At 47.1% G+C, this 18,354-nt stretch overlaps 2 protein-coding genes across 3 annotated transcripts; one reads left to right on the forward strand and one right to left on the reverse strand.

The window, feature by feature from the left end:
- Positions 1-1,873: 1,873 nt before the first annotated feature.
- On the reverse strand, positions 1,874-12,841 carry CYB5RL (cytochrome b5 reductase like). Of its 2 annotated transcripts, XM_009992674.2 has the most exons (7): positions 12,761-12,841; positions 11,798-11,977; positions 10,717-10,865; positions 9,443-9,530; positions 5,945-6,049; positions 4,045-4,248; positions 1,874-2,362 (listed from the first exon to the last, which is right to left on the reverse strand). In XM_009992674.2, the coding sequence occupies exons 1-7, from the start codon at positions 12,764-12,766 to the stop codon at positions 2,159-2,161; spliced, it is 936 nt and encodes a 311-aa protein (XP_009990976.2). In that variant the 5' UTR covers positions 12,767-12,841; the 3' UTR covers positions 1,874-2,158. The 2 variants fall into 2 exon arrangements, with proteins under 2 accessions (XP_009990976.2, XP_086473553.1); XM_086617427.1 differs by lacking the exon at positions 12,761-12,841 and having other exon boundaries at positions 11,756-11,977.
- A 687-nt stretch (positions 12,842-13,528) lies between these two features.
- On the forward strand, positions 13,529-17,659 carry MRPL37 (mitochondrial ribosomal protein L37). The gene is made up of 7 exons (XM_086617542.1): positions 13,529-13,919; positions 14,170-14,353; positions 14,893-15,008; positions 15,532-15,717; positions 16,009-16,166; positions 16,694-16,897; positions 17,488-17,659. The coding sequence occupies exons 1-7, from the start codon at positions 13,529-13,531 to the stop codon at positions 17,563-17,565; spliced, it is 1,317 nt and encodes a 438-aa protein (XP_086473668.1). The 3' UTR covers positions 17,566-17,659.
- Positions 17,660-18,354: the final 695 nt, after the last annotated feature.

Below are 18,354 nucleotides of genomic sequence, written 5' to 3' on the forward strand. Positions count from 1 at the left end.
CACGCGGCAGAACGGCCCGACCAGCTGGGGAGGGTTTAAGCGTCGTGGCCCATATGTGCTGAAATACCCAGACATATTGGGGTTGCGTTTAAAGGAACAGCCCCAGCTTGCACACGGAAAGTCGTTGCTTTTCCCAAGCCAGCGTGAAGTTTTACTTCAAGCTTTTTGCAAAAAGGCTGGGTGGATTTTTAGCAAAACCTTAGAAAGGCATTATATTTAAAGCAAGAGGCATACGAGCAAGGTTTGCAGAATAATATGTAATACCTGAGGAAAATGTTTTCTCTGCGTTCCCAGATACGGCCAAAGTAGGGAGAGCAACCAGAGAAAGCAACTCCTTGTTTTACCAGCCCCACGCTGTGCAGAAGCACCTACACTAAACCAGTGGCTTACAGCAGCTATAACACGGTTTGGATCATAGAATCATGGAATGGTTTGGGTTGGAAGGGACCTCAAAGATCATCTAGTTCCAACCCCCCTGCCATGGGCAGGGACACCCTGCACTACACCAGGTTGCCCAAAGCCTCATCCAATGGGATGGATGGGAGCTGAGAGCTTGCCTTGGGCTGACCATAGACAACTTCCCTGGATATCTCTGTGTTAAAAGCCAGAACTCCATTTTGGGTTACAAAGGCGGCTTTCTTGTCAGCCCTTGCTCCAATGAAGTTAACGTAAAAGCTGCAGCTACACTGGATTAATTCCAGGCGTTTGGTAACTGGAGACAAACCTCACCGATGCAAGAGGAACCTACGCTTCCTCCCAACACGTGAATCAGAGCCATCATTTGAGTGCACATCGCTTGTTTTGAGTAACTCTTAAACTACATCTCCTTTTTGTAAGGTGTACTGTTTGACAGAGGTGAAAAACGAGACAGAAATGAGAACATAACATCATCCGCCACAGCCTCGGAAACCCCGGGAAACCCCAACACAGGATAGAATGGGAATGAACGGAAAAACACAAAGGTGTGCAGAAAGCCTGTATTTCCAGGTGTAATTAAGCAAACACAGTGGTCTAAAGAGGTAAAAGAGGGGACAGCGGGTATCTCACAGGAAAGGCAGCATCATCTTGGGCTGAAAGAGGAGGAAGGGGCCGGGGCACCCAGGTTGGGTGCTCTGCCAGGGCAGCTACGGGGCTGCCATCCCCCAGGGCAGGCCCCTGGCTCTGCCCCCTGCCCCACCGGGACAGGGGAGCCCCGTGGAGCTTTCACTCCTCAGGCGGCGTTCTTGTACACTTAGAGCACCCCTCGCACCCCTGCGAGAGTCCTGTGACAAAAGGAAACAGCTGTTTATTTGAAAAGAGGTTCAACTGAACAAACCAGGGCCATGTTACACCACTTAGGGGATGTGGAAAACAACCAGCCACCCTCCCTGACAGACAGCAGCTACAGCCCAGGTGCTCTCCCACATGGGGTTTTAGGACATGCTCTTTCTCTCCCCAGGCAGCATTACAAGGGTTAAGGATCAGGGTAGCCAATGCAGGCTGTGCTAGGGCAGGAGGCCAGTCTGCCCAAGTCCTCACTGGGCATCACATGTAATTCCATCCCCATGTACAGCCTATTCCATAGGTGGCTGAAAAGGCTCTTTTCAGAGGAGATGGGTTCCTCCTCCTCTGTATTAGTGCAGAACAGGGAAACTGAGGCACGGAGAGGTTGAAGTGACTTGCCTGGCATCACCCAGCAAGATAATGACACAACCAAAATGAACCCCATGGACTCTAGAGTGCCGGGCCAGTGCTCTGCTGTTCCCTTGGCCAAGCAGTCGTCTCCCTGACAATTAAATCCCTTCCCTGGACATCTAACAGGGCACAATACCACTGCGGACTAACTCAGATTGCAAAGCGAGTCACTGGTCTTCGTACTACAGCAGAGCTCTGTACTTGGATGCTTTTCAGTACCCATAGGAGATCTCTCTCAAAATTGCATGTGAGGACTTCCAGGAACATTAATGCGCTGTTGCCCCATGTGTGGGTGATCGTAACAGCCACTCTGGAGTGGCAGCCGATCCTTAAAACACTCTCAAGAGCGAGAATCATACTGGAGACAAATATTTGATCCAAAGGCCTATGAAAGCATACACACAAGAACTCGAGAGGACCGATTTTGAGCAATGTCTGCAGAGAAAGAAGGACGTCCAAGGTTCCTCAGGTCAGGAATACCCTGCTAAAAGACAAAACAGGAACTTTCTTCAATTCCTGCAGCTTTCAAATATTTACTCATATCTTCATTGAATGCAGAAGAGCCACAGATTAATACAAACGGCTTTCTTCGACACGAATTTATTATCGTCTTCATCAAGTCTTCATTTAGACGACCGGTGTATGTGTTTTCCTGATAGCTCCAAGGAAGTTTTTCCAGTGAAGTTTCCTGAAAAGGCAAAAAGTTTGCAGTGTGTCACGTTACACAGAACAATTGATTGCTTAACACCTAACCTCCCTCCTCCCCTCAGAGTACCGCACAGGACATTTTTCACCCTTGTGACTCCACCTGAGTAGAAGAGACTCTTCCTGAGAGCTGCGTTCCTCTTCCAAAGCCCAGATCAAATCTCTCCCTGCCACGGGACCCAGTTGCTCAGAGGGGACTGAACAAAACCAGAGTGTAACTATCACTAATAAATGCTGCAGAACCTTCTTTGAGAACACTTCCCAAAACGCCTTTTCTATTCCCAAGTCCAAAGTCTATTCCTCTCTATTGCCTCTCCCATTCCCAAGTTTCTTTCAGTCTCGTGTCCCTCAATCAAACTCAAAAGAAGCCAGCCCTGCTCCAAACACAGCTCTGATCCCATGAGAAATGTTAGATCCCACGGCATTAGATCCAGCAGGGACTCTCCTACTGCTATTAACTGGAAGCAGAAGGTGCTCAGATGGTGACAGACAGCAGGCTGAAATACTGAGACAGACAGATATTTAATCCTAAAAGGGAGGATGCACAAGTAAGTGCTGGACAACAAACGTGCTAAGAGGAGAGAAGAAAGGGAGAGATGTACATGCAGGGCAGACAGTGTTGACAGGGGTCAGGAGGGTTTCTTGCCCTTCACTTATTGAATTCCAAGACCTCCTCAGGCTCTTGAGACAGCACTGTCCTGAAAAGTGTATTTAAGCTGTGTCACCAGAGACAATTACCAGTTACGCTCCTACAGGGCAGCTGAGGGGGGGCCTAAGTCACAAGCACTTTTCTCTATTCCCAGCCTGAAATTGCCGAGGCCGTATGTAGAACATAACGTAGGAGGCAGATCGACCACAGAGATACAAAAAATGATTCATCTGAGAAACTAAAAATGCAATGGGATTCATTCCCTTAACATAAATAATTCTTTCTATATCCTCCCTGCAATGAATCCTCATTTCTGAGGGAAATAATTTTCAACTACCAAATCTGTGCAGAACACAGGCAACTTTGGGACCAAATGGAAATGAAAGAGACTGCTCAAAATGTACGACCACTGAGAGGTATGCCCTCATCCCATGGATTTGGCAGAAAAAATAATTTTACAGATGGGGAAACAACTTTTAGAAGTTTAAAAATGGGTCAGCTGGGAAAAATAATTGCTGGGAAGTTGGTCCTAACATACTAGAAGAAGAGAGTTCCAGCCAAGAGCAATGAATGACAGGGACAGACAACGATAGGGATACCTGTCCTGAAGATAAGGACAGATTAAGGCACTGATATTAGGAAAGAAGAAATAGTTTAGTTGCTGCGAGTCTCTCAGAATCAAGTTTTCTTTGCACAAATGTTTAGGTGAAGCAACAACCATTTGGAGTCGGGGGAGAATAATCAACAGTGATTATGAATCCGTGGGTCCATCCCAACAGAACAGCTACCGAGCAGGTAAAGAGGAACAAGCCACAACGGCTGCTTCCCTGAAATTCTCCAGACTGGTAGCAGTGTGAGAATATGTAGCAGATTTAAGAATAGCAGCTACTGGATCACAAAATAGCCTCAATGACTTGGAAAGAATTAAGATCACGCTCATAGAAAAGCAGAGGAGGCAGAGGCTCGTCCAGCACACAGAACCCTTATACCAACGTGCTTCACATCCATTTATTTACCTGGCTTAGGACGTAAAATATTCTGACGTTCCAGTATCGAGCCAGATCCTGGAGAAAAGGTTTCAAATAAATTTTGTCAAAAGTAGGGAAGCAGCCAACAAGAGTTACAAAGGTTTCATCCTCTTCGTCATCTGTTATGGACTGAAGGATGGGAAGCATTGGTGTGAGGCCGGTACCAGATGCCAGCATGAGGAGTTCTCCATGCTAAAAAACAAAAGAGAGAATTTTGAATGAGCTGTGGTGACTGGAAATGGATGTGCTCATGGTCAGCTCCTCCTTGCTGCCACACTGGTAAAGGGCCCCTTGAGAGAGAACGTGTCAGAAGGTCATGAACTGGTAAATTCAAATCTCAGAACGTGTTTTTCTGCAAAGCATTATATATCCCTGCAAAGGGTTTACATATAAAATCTAATGAAACTGGATTTTACCTAAATATAATAATTTATCCTAACTCTAGCCTTGATTTCAGTTAACTTATATTTCAGTTTCAATTCTGCAGTACACTTTGCCGACCCACTGTGTCGTGTTTTCCCACTGGAAACGATCCCTGTGTTTATCGTGGGTGCTGCAAAGTACAATCTTGAACGGTCTCTGGAGGAAATGGTTTCTGCTCCATCCTGATGCACGTACCTTCCCGGTGCGTTATCTCACTTTTCTCAAAGAGCTACCAGCAGCACATGGTGCTTCCCACCTGCAAGGGGGGACATTCACTCTACTCACCATGGGGATGTTCAGGCAGTAAGGTGCTGTGTGTAGGAGGACAGAATGTTCCCAGCACTCTCCCCAGCTGCCAGCCCATGCACCAATGCCAGAACTGGGACTTAAGCCCCTATTAAGTCCTCACAGGCTGCTTGTGCTCTGTTTTGCCAGGGCAGTTTATTGTGAATGGATCTGATCTGCCTGAATCTGAGTCTTATTCTACCGGTAGCAAATAGAGATAAAAGAAAATTTTACTATGAAACTAATATTTGGGATCTATGTCATAACTCCTAAATAATAAACAGTTCTTCTACAGCAAGTTGTTTTAAAGATTGCTCAGGTGCTTTGCAAACTGCATGTACACAGATCACCCAGACAGCCCCTGAACGCAGCTACTTCTAGGTATGACTGCCATGTTCTGTCCCAAATTATTATCTGGAAGCTTTTAAGAAAAGAAGGCAACAGTAGCCTAAAACAGCAGGGAGAGTACTTCAGGAAGCAGAATACAATCATTCTGCATGGAGCTAGGCCACTGGGATTTTATTTCTGTCGAGTGGAAAAAAAAAAATTGAAGAAGAAAAACCAAGGCTTTGGGATCTTAATGACCAGTGTTTCAATTTTACTCCTCATTTGAAAGGTCAGAATTAAGTAATCAAATTAGTACGTGTGAGAAGCCTTCCCCTGAAACTGGATCTGCCTTTCTTTGCATCGAGCCTGGTATCAGCAGGTGGGATCAACACTTGCGGAGTGGCTGGGTGACGTGACACCCCAGTGGAGCTGCTACAGTTCAGGGAATACCCAAAAGAGAAAAAGATCAACACCCCCCCTTCGCTCGTGCTCAGTCACGAAACAGCAATGTGGTTCAAAGTAGGCAAAAACTGATCCACACTCATTGCTCGTGCAAAATAAGCTCCTTTGTCAAACCCATCAGGAACTTCTAATGCAAGTGATAAACAGAGAGCTTTGCTAATATTTTCCAGTCTCCCATTCACCTCCCTCTCCTCTTCCTTCTTAAATATCCTGCAGTTCAATAAGGTGTACTTTCTCCAGTTGACTGCTAATGCTGTAGCACTGTTTAGTAACCCAGGAAGTCCCTAAAATAATCATGAAAACAGTAATCAAACTGATGTCTTCCCTTTGGAGTATTAAACAAAGCTAGCTGCCACAAGCTGCCACATCCCCTGTCTCTTAGGCAACTGACCTTATTAGGTTGATATGGGAACCCTCCAAACGGCCCACGCCAAAAGACCATGTCTCCTTTTTTCCATGTTTTTATGTATTGTGACATTAGCCCAGCTTCATAGCACTAATAAAAAACATTGCACAAAAGAAAAGAACAATTATACTCTGTTGGAAAGTTTCCCAGCTTTAAGTCAAATATAAAGTTATCTACATTTAAACAAGAAGGGGACAAAAAAAAAAAAACATTTCATGTGTTTAAAAGAAATAAAGACCCTTCTATTTGAAAAATAACTCAAAGTTATACCCAAAACAAAGACATTTAAATTAAATCATATTGGATACATTCCAGCTTGACTATAATGTAAACACAACCCACTCTCATGCAGTCTGAATTTCCAAAACTGGAAAAGCTTATCAGAGTTCTTGCTTACCAAGCACACACAGAAGAGTGTCTTCAATGCAAAGCACAGTCCAAGCCTTCAAGTGTTCTCCAAATCTCAGAATATGGGGTTTGAAAATGCCCTCTGGGTACTGATAGTTATATAAACACTGCATAACTCTTGCTTTATTTCAGTCTCTCAGATGCTGTGTTGATACAATTAGTGACCCAAAGTCAGGTTTCTCATTTATAAAACTCTTTGTTTTCAGAACAGATCATCTGGATGCTAAGGGATGCCTTCACATTTTCAAAAAAATATGTTAATGTGGGCCTCATGGAAGAAAAACGTTAGCAAAAAACTGTCTTATTTTCCACCAGACACAAACAATATTATCTAGGCTTTGGCCTGCAGGAATGCTAACCTCATTCATGACTGGTGGGGAAGGGTCAGTGCTCGCTGGAAACAGAGAAGCAAGGAGAGGCTGGAAAACGAAGGGCTCATCCAAGCAGTCTTGTTGCTATGCCCTATACGTACGATAACTTTACGGTTCATGAGAACAAACATGCACAGAAGAACAGCCTCAGTCTATGGGATCTGGCCAGAGAACAAGGGCTGGTCCAAATAGCCAGAGCAGATAAGGCCAACAGCTGCGGCAGACAACTGGTCTCGCAAGAGGCGATGCCACTGATAAACCTGAGGAGGAGCAACACAACCAGAGGTCAAAAGATGGGATGTGACAGAAGCCTTGGAAGACTCCAGCCCACATAAAAGAAGCGTGTTTTGGGGTATTTTCTGCACGTGCATTGGACAGAAGCCCAGCTCCACACCCCAGTGCCTTGGCTGGCCACCAAGCTGCACTGCAGGCAAACAAAACTGGTGAACCACAAAGAAGCTAAGAAAAATCGAGTGAGCGTGTGCTTGTGCTTGCAAGCAGTGTTAGCTAATAAAGAACATAAAGCTCCTCCCCTCCTAACAACCTCACTTAAACAAGATACCTGAAGTATCAAGAACCATTAGCACCAGCTGTTACATTCAAAAGGTAAATGCTTAACATACATCCAAGCTCTGAGTTAAGTCAGAAGCATTTTATGTTCAGAGAGGTCTGGGCAGGTGCTAAGTCTCCTGCAAAGAGTGTGCAGTCGCATCAAAGGAGCAGTATTTTATACCTTCCTTCTTCGAATGCAGATGGAAACCCAAGGCAAGAGCAGAGAAGTCAGCCCCGCTTACTGCCTAATCCCAGTGGACCAGGGTAATGGAAACTAAAACAATCCTTCTTTCACCAAAATTATTTCAAAAAATTGAAGTGAGAAGTGATTGAGTGGGTTTAAAAATGAATTTTTCTAAATAAAAAGAAAAAAAATAATTATCTCCTGGGGGAAAACTTCTACACCCAGTTTTACATGGAGAGAAACCCTAACATTATAAAATCACTCAAAAAGAGGGTTACGCTCTGCAAATGGCAACTCCCTCACTCTTAACTGTAGTATCACAAATGCAGCGCTGTAATAACAGGAGACAGAAGGGTTCGAACAGCGCTTGGATTGCGCAGTAATAGTAATAATAATAATAATAATATAGCACTTTCCAAAATTGCCTGAATAGTGTGAAATACACCACGACCTACAGAGGGAGTTACAAAAGTGGCTGCTTTACACTGGGTGTTACCAAGCTCTTTTGTCACTGCCAGAGAATAACTCCAGCTCCCTTTGGGATGAAAGGTTCCATATAAAGGAAAGGTATCATTACAATCATTACTATTATTACTGAAATGCAAAACCTGTGAGTAATAAGCAAGTATACATGAAATTTCACAGTCATCCTGGGAACGTATCCTATTAATGCAACTCAAATGCAACGTTTCTCTCCCCTGCCAATTGCCACGAGAATGGTGAAACGACCCTCCCACAGGCATCCTATAGAAGCTGTATCCTTCTCTAAAGAACAGGGTTTGTGCTCGAACGTACAACGCAGAACAAACCCCCAAAACGTGAAATCCTGGAAGACAGGCAGAGGACAAGTGGCCATTCTCTGCAAGTCACCTGAGACACCTCGCACTTCCACTGAAGTCTGTGTCTGCTGTGAGGAAGCGCTAGTGACATACAAATGCAGGATCAGAAAAATTTCCTTCAATTTGGTGTTCGGGATGTAGTGATAGGACAAGGGGTAATGGATTTAAACTGAAAGAGGAGAGATTTAGATTAGATGGAAGGAAGAAATTCTTCCCTCTGAGGGTGGTGAGGCACTGGAAGAGGTTGCCCAGAGGAGTTGTGGCTGCCCCATCCCTGGAAGTGTTCAAGGCCAGGGTGGATGAGGCTTTGGGAAACCTGGTGTAGTCGAAGGTGTCCCTGCCCATGGCAGGGGGGTTGGAACTAGATGATCTTTGAGGTCCCTTCCAACCCAAACCATTCTGTGACTCTATGATTCTCCACACAAAATAATCATTATGAGGGCCCTGCAGACTTTATTCAGACAAATTTTCAGCCTAGTTCTCCTATAAAACTCTTTTGAACTCTATCGGCATTTTGTGGTGGCCCAGAAGGGCCAGGACACTCTTCTAAAATGGGGCTATGCCACTCCACCCACCTCGATAGGTGCAGCCTGTGCCTGTGGACCACAGGGACCCTCTCAGACTGCAGGCAGCTTCAGAGCCCTGCCTGCAAACCAGAAACAACTGCCTACCGTCTGCATTTTTCACCAAAATGAAATATTTTTCTGAGGAGTGTTTTTAAAGCAAAACACAGAGGGGAGAACAAGGGCTGGGCAAAGACTTCCCAAAATCAGTCATTCAACTGGGCTGACAACTGGGTGCAATTTCAAAGACAGATTGAAAAGGTAAAATGAAATTGGGGAAGTAAAATGGGCTCTTTCCACACTGGTGACCGCAGGGCTCCCAAGAGGCTCTCCCAGGGCTTATGCTGCAAAGCACTTGTTTGTGTGTCACCTTCCTCTGCTTTCAGTTCTGTGGGAAAAACTGCAATTTTTATCAGCAAAGCACAACTGCTTCAGAACAACACAGAAACAGCCCATGAGGGATTTGAGAAAGTCTCACTTGAAGTGCTGACAGCGTGCTTGGTTCCTAAAGAAAACACAGTCCCTGGCACCTTCGACTCTAATCCATATCGTACAGGCTTACTTACTTTCACCAGAACTTCAAAATAACCTTCTGCATGCCCTGGGCTAATTGGAGTATAGGCTCGCTGGACCTCCAAACCATTCACCACCCCTCTGAGGAGAGAAATACAGGAACCCACTGTGACTCGGGTCATTGACTGGTATTACCAAACTTCTGCAGTTCTCTGGGGCGACGAGGGAGGTAGCAGGTCTTCTTCCCAGGGGCTCAGCCTGTGAACAGATGCAAAACATTTCCCTTCCAGAGGTAAAACTCCAGGGGGAACATAACAGCTAAATGCAACTTTTGTTTACGCACTGGTGGCCCCAGCTGTACCACATATTCAGTCCTCGGACACTGAAAGGACATTTGAGCCATTTTGTGAGAAACAGCCAAACACATAAGAGTGGCGAAAGGAAGAGAAAATGCTTTCATGGTAAGTTTGCTATCCCTTTTGCGCCGGGGTCTACTTTCCTTTTTGTGTTTGGACAGCATCTGGTAATTAAATAATGAAAGCCAGGGCACAGACTTGACCTGAGATCACACTGTATTTTCACGTAAGTCTTCTCTTTCCATAGAATACATCCACCCTGCTCTGCTCCTGACTCCAGGAATGGATTGAAGTGACCGAACCTCTTCCTCTGCTGCATTAGGAGAGACGGCTGAAGGAAGAAGCGTGTACTTTCAGCAGCCAACCAGCTGTGCACATCAGCTGTTAACGTACAAATAATGCCAACAGATACAGATCGATGGCATCATAGCATGACTTTTTCTATCTGGCAATGATCACCACAGATGGCTTAGAGAGACAGAAACTTTTCCCAAGTGGCTCCTTTCTGGCAAGCAATAAACTGCGCAGGAGGGTTGTTTTGTTAGAAATCAGTCAGGAAATGCCTGGACACTGGGGATTATACCCTGGGTGCTGAGTTACCCCAAGATACACAGCCTAAAACAGCAAGCTGTAGGGTAAGCACAGCTCACTGTCTTCATCCCAACAAGCTGGAGTAAATCATCTGTTGTGACATCTATTCTTGACTCTTTCTTTCTGCAAATGGATTTTCTTAATCGCACCTAGTTCTTTCTGACCCACCGACGCAAGGATAACGCTGAAGAAAAATACAGCTTTGGAACGGCTTTTACCATAAAATTAGTAGAGCTAACGAGCTGACAAGTTCTTTCATTTATGCCATTGTGGAGGTATAGAAATTATGATTTGCCTGATATGAAGCCTTTGTGTATTGACAAAAACCTACGTATTGAGTTCCATAATGCAGACTGTTTAACCAGCACAGAGAACAATACCTTAACACGATATGTTGTCCTAAACCCAATTGCAGACTGCTATTTCCCGGTAATTCAAATCTGTACTGGTAGGTGTCCTCTGTTAGCTGCTCCACTGAGCTTATGCTGAATGCAGTAAATGTATCTGGATTCAGTTCTGAATTATTGCTCTGCAAGAACAACAATAAATAATTACTTGGTTAGACAGTGTCTTTTATTATTTCATTTTTCTTTGGAAGCAAACGTGTGTGCTAATTTAGCGCTGGAGATACTCAGGACTCCAGAAGAACACGTATCAAACGCTGGGGCCCAGTGCAAATTTCAGCTCTCTGCTGATTCATTATCATGTTCTGCAGCACGCACTTTGGGATCTTGCATTTCCCCCCTCCCCTTTTTAAATCACAGTTTTACACCTTACAACAAAGTCATCCTATTATGACTCACTGCAATCATCTTCTCATGTCTGTAAACAAACAGAAATAATGCTGCTAAAATAGCTGAGCTCTGCTTTGGGGGCAACTTTGAAACCTACTGATGACCACTGCAAATAGGAAATATTGTTAGCTCATTCAATGCTGACCCATTTTGCTTGACCCAGCATAGTTAATCTTATGTAAAAGGGCTCTGACAAGCTTAAAATTACACTGAAGACAACTACTCCACCACACACAATGCAGCTTTTCGTGCTCAAGAGTATGAGCCTAAAAAACAGGAAAAGATGAAAAAGATCACAAAAACGTAGTTTCTCCGAGGAAACTGTCAGCAGAGAAAATTGTGACTCTTTGTACCTTTAACCCACTCCCGCTTCCCAGAGAGGCTGGCTCTGGCTGGCTGGGGTACCCCAGCAAGGAGAAGCCACAGACCCGGGGCTGTAACGCGACACCCGGGCGAACTCCACACTTGGAAAATCACATTACAGCAGGGAGAGAGCCAGCAAGGGGGAGGGTGGCTGTGAAGGCAGAGTTTGGGGAGCTGCGTTCACAGCCTTCTCTTAAGACATTGCTTTAATCTGTTGTTGCATCCCTCACCCAGCACCACAACCCCACATGCTCACAACTACAATCAAAGCATTGGCTCTAGGATGTGATGAAGATAGATTGACCTGCTCCTTCTTTTCCATGAGGAGGCTTTTGTCTTGCTTTGCTTTGGCCCTCTCCCATTGTGCAAGCTTCTTCTCATACACATCATAGATGCAGGGTTTGCAGCCGCTGCCGCAGCACTGGGATGGAGAAGGTTCCTGGGGTTTGAGAGCCAGCCAGTCGTCTTCATTTCCACTCATTGTCTGTAAAACAAGCCTTGCATCAAAAACAGCACGATGAAGAGTGGCACATGCTCATCAGCCAAGAATTATTTGGAGGAGGACTGAGAAATCTCTTTCAAGCATCTTGCATGTCTATCTCAGGGGACTCAGAAAACTGAAAGCCTGTGAGCAGATCTGGAGCCTGCAACGCTCCATTTTCATTCAAGCGCTCACTGCCTCTGTATTGTCCGGTGCAGGAATGCCAGACATCACAATCACCAGCCCAGAGCTGCACAGGAGACCCTTGCCCAGCCTCAGGCTCCACTTTTGCAGCCTGGCATTCCAGGCAAAGCTACCTCCAGAAGCAGCAGGCACACCCTTACTCCTGCTCGTTCTGCCATGGTGATTTCCAACAAAAGAGCAGCCTGGTCACCCAGAGCAGAAACATCTTAAACATCTGCAGCTCTGTCCATGAGAACAAATAACACACGCCAGTCACCAAGATGCGGCCTGCTGGAGCACTGCTTTGAAACGGGGAGGGCAGGGAGCTGAAAGCGGGGTTTAGAGCCAAAAGACTGGAGGCAAACGTAGTAAAGTCACAGGCAAACAGACACGTTGGTTATAAGCAGATTTGAGTTCGGCTGTGAATACAGACATGTTGGAAACAACAGGACGCACCGGCAGCATGATGTTTATGCCTTGGCGCTACCATCGCTTCAGACAGAGCTGTACTCCAACCAACCAAACGCTCCCCAAACCGAAATCAAGACGCCAGTATCTAGACTGTGCTATTTTCACACAATGCTGTTCCCAATGCACTTGTACCTGCATTATTTAAACAAACGGAGGTCCAGAGGAAATTACAAAGCCACGGGTGACGAGGCCGAGGCCAAGAACACTCAGCACTTAGAGCGACTTAATTTTCAAGGTGAATTAATTAACAACCCTTCACCCCTGCAACGCAAGCACATTTATTCTCATGTAACGGGGCAAAGCGGGAATTAAGGCGAACGGTCCTGCTCTCTACAGCAGACGACGGCTCTGCACCCCCTGAGCCGGCCCGGAGCGCCGAGCACCCGCAGCGCCTCTGCGGGCTGTGAGGAGGGCAGCCCCAGCCGGGCGGCAGGCGGAGCCCGGAGCCCTCCGGCGCGGGGCTGAGCACCGTCAGAGTTCCGAGCACTTACGGAGCGCGCCCAGGGCTGGGGCTGGGGCGCGCCGCCCCACCGACAGAGCAGCCCCGGGGCACAGCCCCGGCCCGGCTCCACACAGCGCCCTGCGGCCGCCGCCCTCTGCCCGCCAAGGGCTCGTCTCCCAATTGCCCTCCCCGCACTCCGCAGGAGAGGGGAGAGGAGGCGCCTTCCCCGCCCGCCTCCTGACTGACCAACACGACACTTACCCTTCACTCTCCGCCGCAAGGCAATTTGCCGACCCTCCCTTACCCCGGGGTGCCTGCTCGCCATTGGCTGCCGCCGCTGTCAGTCAGCCGCGATGGGGTGGAAGGGGGGGTGAGCCCGCCCGCCGCGCTCCCGCCGTGCCGCGCGCCCCAAGATGGCGGCGGGCCGGCCTTGAGGCGGCGGCGGCAGGAGGAGGAGGATGGCGGCAGCGGCGGGGCAGATGGCGCTGAGGCGGGCGGGGGCGGTGGCGCGGGGCCGCGGCATCCTCACCCGCGGCATCCTCACCTGCGTGGCGCCGCCTCGTCGCCGCGGGCCGCTGCCGCGCACGCCGTGGACCACCCGCGGGCCGCCGCCGGAGGAGCTGGCGCGGGCGGTGGAGCGGCGGCCGGTGCGGGAGCAGGTGGAGCTGGACACCATCACGTACGCCGGCCGGCAGCACTACATGCCCGGCCTGGCCCGGCCGCGCTTCCCGCCCTGGGAGCGCGGCTGGCACGACCCCCGGCACACTCGGGGGCCGCGCTACGAGGACATGGAGCTTTACAAGGAGCGCGGCTGCTACATCTGCCACCAGACCGTCCGCATGCTGGAAGGTACCGGCCCGGCGGCCCGTGCCTCCGGCCTGCTGGCCCTCCGTGGCCCGGGCCGCCCCTCTCCATCCCCGCAGCGCTGCCCCGGGCCCCGCAGCGTGCCCAAGCATGGTACCCTTCGCCGCCAGCCCAGGCTTCCCCTCACACAGTGTATAAAAACAGGGTGCTGGAGCGCCCGCCCTGCCTCGCTGCCTAACCACGCTGCCTACCTGGCAGCCGCAGTAATCCGTATTTCCCTGTTTTTTGTTTCAAGGAGTGCGGCAAGCGCAGTGGCTCACCAAGACGAAGCTGGTGGAAGGTTTGCCTCCGCCGGTGCTCAGCATCGTTGACAACCCAGCTCACCAGTTCGAGGGCCTGGAGGAGAGGGTGAAACACGCCATCTCGCACGCACGGCTCTGGGACACGACAGAGGTTGCTCCCAGGAGAGAACATTATTGGTAAGTCCTCAGTTGTAGGGAGCATCTTTCTGCTGTGTGATTGTGGCTTTAGCGTAAGCCAGTCATCAAGCAGGTAGTGTAAGAACCACAATCTTTAATGTGACAAAGAAAATTCAGAGAGGCCTGCTGTTGAGTGATTCACTTACTGTGCAAAACTGTTAGACCCTTTGTATCAGGTTGTCAACTTGGAAAAAAACAACCACCAAAACACCCAGTTCTGGATCTTGACAGTAGTACCAACACGAACACACACGCTACATTAAAGTTGCATTTTGGCCAAGGTCTGTGTTTCAACTTGAGATCTACTTCTGGCTGATGTAGAATGTCAATTTTTTAAATAACTAATGATAAACGTTGCCTCTGCCAACTTGGAAGAGGACTGACGTGTGGGATATTGATCTAAAATATGTTAACTGTTTAGAAATGTTATGCTATTATATGTTAAACATACAGTAATGTTATAGTATTCGTGTCCCAGAAGCATCTGCTTGCCATTATGATCACATTTTTATGTAACTTTTTTTTTTCTCATTCTAAAGCCCAGTACTGTTTGAAGACTTGCTACATTTGTGTCGGTCAATGGCTGTGAAGTATCCTTCTCTGACTAAAAGAATGTTGGCTAGAAACTACAGGATATCAGCTACGTGGGAAAGAGGTTAGTTGCTGCTGTGGTGGAAGCATTTAGGTCTTTTTATTAATATAAGAAGGGTAACGAAGCCACTAGCTTTAAGGATGAGGACTTGGAGAAAATAAAACAATTTCTGGGACCAGGTAATTCTTTAAATTTTAAATAGGGCTATAAGCATGGGCCGCCTTGGATGATGGCAGGATACTTGCCCTGTGAAGATTATTAGGGTTCTAGACAATATCAACAAGATGGCAGGAGAAGAGAACTAGTGTGTTAGAACTGATTATTTTTTTTTGTGTCCAAAATCTGTACTGTTGTTTTTCTGAATATGTTCAGTTAAGAGACTAACACCAGCAATTAACACTGGTATTTTAGAAGCAGAACCTACAGCTGAGCTGCTATTTAAGAGGAGTTTGGAGGTGAGGGGGGGAGAGAGAGTGAGCCTTGCAGAACAATGACTTGGTAGAATGCTGCTGCCCAAAAGGAAACATACCTCTTTCCCTAATCTTATTTCAGCAATGTTTGAATGTAGCCTTATTTCCCTCCCCAGAATCCATTCTCCTTCAGGTCCGAGGCATGAATGGAATACTTATGAACTCTCTGACCCCAATACCACCAGTAGCCTCCAAGGAGGAGATACTGGCCACTGAAGAACATGTTCTGGAGACCTTCTATCCCATCTCTCCTACAATTGATCTTCAGGAAGTGAATGTGTACAAAGAGCTCAACGATACAGGTAAATCTAGCCATCAGTAATAATTTTCTGTCAGACTAAGTGTTCAGGTTAGCCTGCAGTCCTTGCCCTTCTGCAGGACAGCTGTGGGTAGGGGGTAGGTGGGAATGAAGAGACACAGTAGCTGGGCACAGGATGTGTGGTGCAAGTGCTTGAGACCTGTGGCCTCGAGCAGGACAGTGGGGAACTTAAATCCCGGCACATGACTCTTAACAGTTCCTGAAGATATGGGAGGAAACATTGGCGGCGTAGTCTCTTACTGAGCGATTTCTGACACGATTATCTGCTGTTTAGGTTTTAAAGATGGTTATCAGTACTCTCATCCCCACACTCTGTTCTTCCTGGAATCAGCCAACATTCGTACTAGGAGGTTCAGACCAGAACAACTTCGTGCTAAGATGCTGATGTTTGCTTTTGGCAACGCGCTGGCGAAGGCCAGGGTGCTGTACGGGGTACGTATTGGAGACTGGTGCCAACTCACTGGGCCTTTGTTCTTCCTCTAGTGCGGCAGGTAGTGGAAAGAGTCGTGAAGTTCCCTTGCTGTGGCATGTTAAAATAGCTTTCAAATCTGAGCTCCCCAGTCCAGAGGTCTAACTCTAACCTTCAGGTATGGTTACTGATGTCTGCTGATCCAGAAAACTGTCGCTCAGCAATGAGCGTGTTGGTGATGTAACACATGCATTGGAGGAGTAATGGGTAGGAACCAGGGAGTAGGTTCAACTGTAAAACTCTAACTCATCCCACAGCTAAGTATGTAAATTGATACTTCATTGCTGGCCGAAGGAGGAATTTTAATTAAAATACAAAATCTACATTCAAAACTTGTTTGACTAGAGTAATTTTCTGGGCAAGGTAACAATACATTTATTAAAATCTCGGCCTTAAACCAAGTAGAAGATGCCGAATCAGCAAGTACTCATACAATTTCTGTAGTAACTGGCTTTTTAAGCGTTCTCCTCCCCTCTCCTTTCTTTCCTAGAATGAGCCCAAGGTTTTGGAGCAGCCAATAGTGGTGCAAAGTGTTGGCACAGATGGCCAGCTCTTCCACTTCATGGTGTTCCAGTTAAATACAACAGACCTCGTCTCTGGTGATGGCGTAAAAAATCTAGTCTGGATTGACTCTGATCAGAATCTCTATGAAAAGGCCCAGTGTGTTCCGGAAGTCAAGAAGAGAGTCGTTCTGGTAAGCGAACCCAAGCAAAACTTGGGAAATGGTCCTGGAAATCCTACATTTTCACCTCTGCCGGAGATCTGGGGGAGCTGACATAGAGCTGCAGTCTGGGTTTTAAACCAGCTGAAGGGACCTGACAGGCACTGGCCTTGTTCTTACTTAAGCAGGTGTTAGTGACAGGGAGTATTTGTGGTGCTGATGTACCGGATAGCGTGCGAGCCACATGCCAAGCTTCGTATGAACTCCTACATAAAGATATCCCCATCTGTAATCTCCCGTCTTGTAACATGCTTGTTTAAAATCGGCTTGTGCTCTGATGAAGGAAGCGCTTACGTGCAACTGTCAGCTTTCCTGTAGAGTAAATAGAGCACGGTGCTGTCAGCGCTGGTTACGCTGGGAGGGCCTCTCAGTTTGATGGGCAAAGGGTTTGTGCCGTTTGAGATGTACTCCAGGGGAAGTACCCACAGCAACCCATCTGGGGAGGGAGAGCACAATTTGGAAGCTACCATGTCTGGAGTGTTAGTCAAGCGGCTTTAAAGCCGTTGTTTGTCTGCATTAATCACTTCACTGCAAACTGAGCATCCGTGTCTTTTCCTCTGCAGAAGCCCGCTGGAATATATGGCTTTCAGCCAGACACATTCAAGAAGTTTCTGGCACTGTATCTGCATGGAACTGTGTGAGATTCAGCTCAAATGAGAATACTTCACCAACTGTACCTGCTGCTTCTCTTTGCCAGAACTATCACATAATTAAAGAAAGGTGGATTAATTTTACTTGGAAAAATAAATTATATTGTTACTGAAAGTAAATATTTTTTAAACTAAATTGTGCATGAAAAAAAACCTTTATTTAGGGGCTCACCTCTGGATTCGGGTTAGAGAGAGTCATCAAATGCGTCCTCCTGCACTTTTCCGCTGTTGCCTAGAAAGAACGTAAGCCAGTCGTTATTCCTCTGCGCAGGTTCTGCTCTCGGTGTGCTTTTACACAGAGCTAGGCTCAAACCTATTTTCCGAGGTTGCTTTGAGCACCTCTGAATGCAGCCTACGTGGAAGAGCCTGACAAAGCTTCAAGAGGGTAGCCTGAGACATGAGCCTTTTTCGTTCTGCCTGGCTTTTACTTTGTTTTACTCCTGGCCGCTTTGGGATGCGTCATGCTGCCCTGCGCTTAGTTCCCAGAGCACTTAATCGCTGAGATTGCTTTGTTGGATCTATAGAACCACAGTTCTTTTATCCCCCAATCCTGGATGAAGAGACCTATCCATTTTGGGAAAGTGGTGTAGAATGTAGCGTGAAACTTTGGTGCCTGGTAGCTGATACTTGCTGCTAAAAACACAAAGGAAAAATTTCTTCCTGCCACACGGAGTTAACTGAGCAGGAAGCATGTTCTTTTTAAGATGGGGGGGATTAGCGTGGTTTTTGTAAAATAAAGGCTAAATCACCTCCAGCCAAATGTGGAATGTTTTGCAGTTC

The sequence above is a fragment of the Tauraco erythrolophus genome, chromosome 10, assembly GCF_009769465.1.
Source record: "Tauraco erythrolophus isolate bTauEry1 chromosome 10, bTauEry1.pri, whole genome shotgun sequence".
NCBI classification, from domain to species: Eukaryota; Metazoa; Chordata; class Aves; order Musophagiformes; family Musophagidae; genus Tauraco; species Tauraco erythrolophus.